At 32.1% G+C, this 8,136-nt stretch overlaps 1 protein-coding gene across 1 annotated transcript; it reads right to left on the bottom strand.

The window, feature by feature from the left end:
- Window positions 1–245: 245 nt before the first annotated feature.
- LOC143579706 (transcription factor MYB78-like) lies at window positions 246–1,702 on the bottom strand. Its single transcript, XM_077062937.1, has 3 exons — window positions 1,404–1,702; window positions 965–1,094; window positions 246–885 (listed from the first exon to the last, which is right to left on the bottom strand). Exons 1-3 carry the CDS (start codon window positions 1,564–1,566, stop codon window positions 246–248), a joined length of 933 nt encoding a protein of 310 aa, XP_076919052.1. The 5' UTR covers window positions 1,567–1,702.
- Between the last annotated feature and the right edge of the window lie 6,434 nt (window positions 1,703–8,136).

The following is an 8,136-nucleotide window of genomic DNA, read 5'->3' as shown; positions in this document are numbered from 1 at the left end:
AATAATTTAACGTGACTGAATTACAATTCTAATTCCGTTCGAAAAAAAAATTACAATTCTAACCCCACCCAAAATCAAGAAGAAATAAAAAAACATGCAAATTGTTTGTATCACAAATTAGAAACGTGTATCTCACAAGTTTTTGTAAGATTTCTATCCCAACAATGTATACATCATAAAATAAGACTAATCATATATGCATACATATATATATATATTATATATATATATATCCTAGTTATATTTCACATGTTGAATTGCTGTTTGAGAAACCAAATATCCTCAGCCGAGAATTCATCACCACCGCGGTCTGACCATTGGTTGTTTTGCTCTACCATACCTTGATTATAATCCATCCATGGATTAAAATAGCCTGATGGGCAAATCAAGGTGTCCATAAACTCGTTCCCAATCTGATTATGTGGGATGAAATTATGGGTTTGGCTATGATTAGCCGGAAAGTAACAATCGGTCAAGTCAGAGCCCGGTGACACCACCGTAGTGCTAGAATTTTCTGGTGTGTAGCCAGGGGTAATTTGGGTATTTCCGAAATTTGATGACATGTTATTGGCCTGGGGTATTACCAATTGGCTTGTAACAATATTATCTAAATTGTTATTGCTTTGGTTGAGTGGGTAGGAGTTTTGGGTGGTTCCGGTGGAGGTGGTGGTGGAAGAGGACGAGCAAACCGTGGTTGTGGTGGTGGCGGCTGCCTGTATCCGCTCCACCAGCCTTGGCATCCAAAGATAGCGCATGGTGTCCTTAAATTGCTTGCTGTTCACGTCACATTTTAATTGTTTTGCATGTTTTTGAACTCTTGTCCTCCAGTAATTCTTGATCTCATTATCGGTTCTTCCAGGCAAGTGTTGTGCTATTTTGGACCATCTAAATAAATAAATATAACCAAATAAGATTATTAATTATATAAACCTTAATATAAGTTAAAAAGAGGATAAAAACATACCGATTGCCCCAACGAGAATGAAGTTCGAGAATCATTAGTTGTTCTTCTAGAGTAATATTTCCCCGTCGAACATCTGGTCGGAGATAATTCAGCCACCTTAATCGGCAACTCTTGCCGGTCCTTTTGAGTCCTGAAGATTATATTAAAATCATATTTTTAATAAAGAATATATAATTACTGAAAAAAGAATGAACAAAAGTATTGGTAAAGTTGATAGACGTTCCTAATACCCTAAAAAGCACATGTGAATTCCACCATTCTCTTTCTAAAAAACTTTTTTTTTAAAAAGAAAAAAGTAATAAACCAAGGCGAAACTTGAGTTTGATTGCATGGCTAACGCTGTACTATGAAGATAGAAGGTTTTTTTTTGTTTAGAAAAGTCTCGCTTTTTGATAGGAGTAGGTGCGGAATTAAAGATTGATCGGAGGAAGATATATACCGGCACAGCGTGCAAGCGAGTTCCAGCGACCTTCGCCGTGATGGGCGATGTAATTAATAAGAGTAAAGTCTTCTTCGACCGTCCATGGGCCTCTTCTCAGATCTTCCATCATCATCATTTGATCGTCTTCTTCCATTTCTACACACTTGTTGCCGCTGTTCATTTGATCAACGTGTGTTTTTATGTGAAAGAAAAAGAGAGAAAGATGTGCAAGTTTTATAGAGAAGAGAGAGAGGTTATAGTTACACTAGATTGTGTTATTTCAACTTAGTACAGGAGAGGATACGGTTTATATAGAGAGAGAGAGAGGTATGTGTATTTAGTGTGTGTGAGAGAAAGAACCAAAAAAGAAGGAGAGAGAGAGAGAGCCGCAATAGTGAGGCTGTGGGTGGGGGGAAGAATTTAAAGCTAAAATCAACACTAATTTGTTATATACTTAAAAATTATTCATGGTACTTTCATCATATACAACAAATCGTTTCTATCTTTTGTATTATACTTAAGGTAAGTTTTATTTTTCATGTAATTATAGGTAGCCCATTTTTATTTTGGTATGATGATTTGAGTGTAAAATAGAAGGTGAGTGTTCTTATATAGTGAAAGTCGTTCAAAAACAATGTAATTAACTAGTTATTGTTTCGATGTCTGCGAGTAGCTCCATCGAAGAAACAACGGGTAAATATTTATCCGTTGTTTCTTCGATGGAGCTACTCGCAGACATCGAAACAATGGCGTTTGATTCGTAAGCCACTACTAGCATAAGGGTTGTCTTGCTACTTGTTAAATTAAATCAACCCTTTAATATAAATCATGGTTCCCTAGGAACTAATATGTTATTTCTTTGCAAGATACCTCAACCGAATTCCCTTCAAACAATGATTTCCTGTGCAAGATACCTCAACCGAATTCCCTTCAAACAATGATTTCCTGTGGAAATCATTGTTTGAAGGGAATTCGGTTGAGGTATCTTGCAAAGAAATAACATATTAGAACAGGAAATCATTGTTTGAAGGGAATTCGGTTGAGGTATCTTGCAAAGAAATAACATATTAGTTCCTAGGGAACCGTGATTTATATTAAAGGGTTGATTTAATTTAACAAGTAGCAAGACCACCCTTAAGCTAGTAGTGGCTTACGAAAAAGAAAAGTCAAGGGTATAATATCAATTAATAATTTAATTGATTGTGGTGAGAATTTCAACTGAGTGAGAGTTGAGAGAGAGTTAATAAAGAGAGTCAAAGAGTCTCATCTCCATGTACGTTTGATAAGTTCGTGAAGTTCGTTTGGTATGTTCGTTTGATTATATGAAAAAAGTCGAGGGTTGTCACCGCAATATCTCGTGTTAGTTTGTTTGATAAGTTTGTTTGATTCGATTGTTTGATTTGTCTGGGCCAACAGTTATAGGTAAAAAAGGTAGTAAAAATAATTAGCTTTTATGAAATAAGAGCGGAATTTAAATTCAGATATGAAAATTGATTTCTTTTCCGGGGTTCATTTTCGAGTAATATGTAGAAAAACATTAAAATAATATAACTATGAATTGGTGTAAAGTAATATCGTTTGGGATATAAATGTTTTATTTTATGAAGAACAACATAGAAATAAGTTAGATATGAATTGAAGTATATCATGTGGATCATTGATTACATGAGCATATTTTACACGTAATAGTTATGAATAATCTAGCAACAACCGTAAAAATAAATTAGCATATACAGCAAGAGTTAGTTTTGTGTGAAACATATATATAAATTATATGTATGATGTATGTGTTGAATCGTTTTACCGAACTATAAATACATATAAAGTAATTACGGTATAAATTACTTTATATATTGATAATCAACATAAATATTTTAACAAGAAAACAAATTGCTCGTATTCACAATGTTGAGGGCCAAACTAGAAATGAAACCAAATACTTTATAAGAAACTGAATAAAATACAAAAATAGTAGAAAGTAAATAGCTCCTGTATTCGCGTGTTGACATTAATAATAAAACGATTTATTTTTTCTTTTATTTTTGTATAATATAATTATATATATAAACTTAAATTAAAAGTAACAACACAACAGTATATAACAAAGCCTCCATACGTAAAATCTGATAATATATGACTTTTAACTTTATATATATAAAACCGTGTCAACCTTATGTTAAACACACGTGTTTGTCAAAATACGTGGGCCTCGTTTGAGTTATATCATCAAAAACATGAATTTTGTATCAAATTAACATATACTTCTCTTTAGTCAAGTTATTTAGAAATGAGGATAAAAATGAAAAAGATCAGAAGGATTTGTAGTAAAAAAACCTTTAATAAAATAATGAAAAATTAATAAAAACTCAAATTTTAACAAAAAGAAAAAAATAAAAAAGAAAAAAGTAAAGACACAAAAACGTTTTCACCGTCTTCCTCTTTTAAAAAAATGTTGAATATAAAAAAGATCATTGTGCTTTTTTATTTATCAATGTGGCTTGTTTTATTTTCGTCATTGTTTGAGTTTTTTTCTTGATATTGTGTTATATTACTCGGCATTGTGTTATAATTTGTTCGGCATTTTGTTATATTTTGCAATTTATTATGTATTTTTATTATCATTGTGTTGTTTGTTCATTTTTGGCATTGAGGCTTTTCGCCGTTTTTTAATGGGAATTGTCACACCTCGACCAAAGGCGGCGGAACATGTCGGGGCGTAACGTATTGATTGGACAGTATTTTAAAAGACACTAATTAAGGCGACAATAAATATTTAATTTCATTAACATTAAACACGTACACAAATACAATAATTATAACAATTACATCATATTTTTGTATGTTGAATAATATACTAAGGTCAAACTATTGTCTTCAATCTTGAATAATATCAACTACTTGTACCTGTAACATTTATAAAAATAGAGTTTGTCAACACGAATGTTGGTGAGAATACATAAGTTTTATAACTATATGTATATATATAGAGAGAGAGAGAGAGAGAGAGAGAGAGAGAAATCACAATTCATATGTAAACGATGAGTATTACAATTCTTATGAAAATGTAAACAACTAAATAAATTTGGAGCCGTTCTTATTGATACGAAATCAAAGTACTTGGGTAAATGTATGATCATACTAGATGAGAATAAATGAGGATGAGATACCAACCACCAAACATAAAATAAACAATTAAGCATATAGAGCATTATCAAGAGCATGCAATAATCACACATAAACATATATTGAATTGTGTTTTGAATAGATGTGAGAATAAAACATAAGTAAACTTGAATAACCCCCAAAATATAAAAGATGGGGGAAAAGGGTATGTAAACTCACCTTAGTAAATAAGCAAGAGGTAATGACACATCAATACATAAAAGAAAGATCAAGCTATTCGGGAGAATACTGATGAGATATCCTAATAAAGAATAATTACGGAAGTTAAATATGAATTCAATCACGATCCTAAAACTAGATGGTGGTTCGGGATTTATGATCGGGTGAGTTCTTTTGGAAATTAAATATGATTTAGACTTATTATCAATTTTTATTACTTTTATTTAACAACTGTTTATCATAAATAATATTATTTTAATTATACAAAATTACATAAAGTAAATATTATAAGACTTTGGATAAATCATATAAAGAGATTTGTTTTAAATAATTATTTTAAGCTAAAAATACATTTAATGTTTATATATATTCTTATTATTAATAAAGATTTCCTTTTAAAATTAACATTGCGAATAATTGATAATAAATAATAACACCGATATAAAATATGAACTTTTATAAAATACTTGTTAATTAACAAGATTTCATTAAATATGTATTTTAGAGTACAACTTCTTTTTAAATATACATTTTAACTTAAAACCCTTTTCGAATATTAAAACCTTAAATAATCTATTACACATATAAAAGTATACATACATACATACATACATATATACATACATACATACATATATATATACATATATATATATATATTGATGGCGTTTAACCAGAGTTCGAAAGAAAAGATCGGTTATATGTCGTTTTAACAAAATAAAGTTTTATTTGATATTTACTACTAACTATAATAATTTATAAACCTTTTAAAATCAATAAACCAATTAAAAAAAATAGTTTCCAAAAATAAAGGCTAACCGGGACTCGAACCTGCGCCAGTGGGCGTCTTAAGAAGTTAAACGCACACCAGCAAGCCAACTGGTCTAGGATGGTAATTCTTTTTAAGTGTTAGAATAAATATTTATAAACTGATCAGCCCTAAACCCCCAAATTTCATAAGAACCCTAAACATTCTATCCGTTAATCTGATATATTATCTCTTAATAAATGTTAAAGGTTTCTGTAATACTAATTACAACAAGCAAAATACACGAACTTAATACCTATGACAGAGATGGATTGAGGTTGAACTGGCTACAACAGCCGACGGCCAAAACGGGATCCAGATGGAGGTCTTGCATGTCACGATTACATAATTAACAATGGGGGTTTGAACGGCGATGGAATGAGGACGGTGTGTGTCAATTTAATTGCACTATAGACAAGTATTTATAGGCGCGGCTCGTGATAATGACGAATTGGTTATCACACGCTGTCAATTTCCATGTTTACATGTCGACTGAACGCGTAATTGGCTAATTAACGCGTAAGAATGGTAAATCCTGTGTTTCCCGGCATATTTTATGGATCAAAATCGCAATGGGGGGGGGGGGGGGCGACGGTGATGAAGGGAAGGGAGAAAGGAGGGAAAAAGTGTTTTGATAATTTGCAATTTAGTACCTAAACTTTAGGATTAGATGCATATGTGGATAAATGTTAGTTTGGGGGCTAAACGTACTAGTTTAATAGTTTTAATATATTATTAAATAAATGAAACTAAAACCAAGTGGTGGGATGTGAAATAACTTATCAATGGTCGAATGAATTAATAAATTCTTGAGTTTATTAAATAACGATAGTACTATAAATAAAATAAAACAAAGGAAAAAATGAAAGAAATTTAAACGAGTCGGGTTTTCGAGTCCGAAAATTGACGAATGTTACAGGAATGACGGAGGAAACATTTTGGAATTAAGTTTTTTTTTATTTATATATTGAGTTATGATTGTTTTTAGTAATTTTTTTCTTTTGAATTTTTTTAAAGATTTTTTGTGTGACCACAAATCCTTTATATATTAACTTTACCTATGTCCCTTACAAATTTGTGTCACTCTAACTCATTAGTGATTCTGAGTTGGCTTGCGTGAGGCTGTTGGAGCCGATGTTTTAAAACCTGGCCCGGCCAGTCGGATCAGTCCGACCGGGACCCGGTCTCAAAATCATGCCAGGTCAGGGTATTTGACCCGTTTTCTAAAAACCCGGTCGGGTTTTGCAGGTGGCGGTCGGCCCGGGCCCGGTGACCCGGTGGGTCGACCGATAAAACCCATTTTTTTTCACTAATTTCAAAATGAAATGTGCATGCCAGGTTTCGAACTTGAGTCATTTACTAAATAAAAACTTTAATAATTGCCCATGAGCCAACCAACAAAGCTTCATTGATGTCTTTATTGATCAAATATAAATCATATATATTCAAAAAGCAAGGTATGAAACATAAATAAACATTAAATTTTGTTATTATTATTATTTTTTGCTATTATTATTTTTTATATTTATATGAATTATATATATAGATAAATATATTTTTAAATTATTTATGACGTCACCCGGGTCAAACAGCGGTCCGCCCTCCCGGGTCGGTCCGACCTTTGACCCGGTAAGGCGTTTGGGTCGACGTCTGGGCCGGGTCTGAAAACATTGGTTGGAACACCACACCTTTCACCCTCTGACATGATTTGCCTGATAACCCTCATGAACGTCGCTAACCAATTATTTTTTTCATTTCTTTTTTAATTTCTTTATTTGTATTTAAATGAAATGATAGAGAATGAAGTATAACATGGGTTAACTGACGGAGTTGAACGATAAAAGGAGATAAAGTTAATGTGAATAATAATATAGAACATTAGAAGGTAACCCAAAGGAGCGTTCATAGTGGGCGCTATGATGGGAAGAAAGCGTTCTATAGCGCCTGAATCCCTGCCCCTTCTCTCCCACCCTCAAAGTGTAGCGCTATGCAGTGTTAATTGCTCGTGGCGTTTTGATGAAAGCACCGGGGAGGTGTTTGACTTTCCAAACTTTTCAAACCATGTTTTAGCCAATGAGAAGAAAGTAAGGGACATTATTAGACGCCATCACTACACATCGTCTAACACAGGTTACACTAAACAGACAATATAATAATAATAATAATAATAATGATAATAATACACCAAATCAATAATAATAATAATATTATAATAATAATAATAATAATAATAATAATATACGGGGTTTAGAGAAATAACACGTGTGCGATGATGTTGATAAAGTCGGCTTTGGAGTTTGACACTTTGACTTTTGCTTTGTTGGCTTTGTGTTGCAGAGGTTGGATTTGTGTTGCAGAAGTGAGAAATAATAAAAAGAATAAAAGATGGTAGGTCCGAATATATTATTATTTTTTTCTACTTTCTCTACCTAAAAGAATAGCTATTCTGTCTTTTAACTTTGAGTTCCCATTTGTTACAAAGTCATCCAAATAAACCCATTATTAATTTTCTGATACATGCATTAATATCTGCCACTAATGGTTTTATCGACAAACTTTTGGCTGCTAATTAATGAATTCGATACAACATAGCAAAATTAG

The sequence above is a fragment of the Bidens hawaiensis genome, unplaced genomic scaffold (assembly GCF_021521415.1).
Source record: "Bidens hawaiensis isolate Kalapana, Puna unplaced genomic scaffold, B.hawaiensis_p1.1 tig00029915_1, whole genome shotgun sequence".
NCBI lineage: Eukaryota > Viridiplantae > Streptophyta > Magnoliopsida > Asterales > Asteraceae > Bidens > Bidens hawaiensis.
This window is presented reverse-complemented; position numbering and strand designations above follow the sequence as displayed.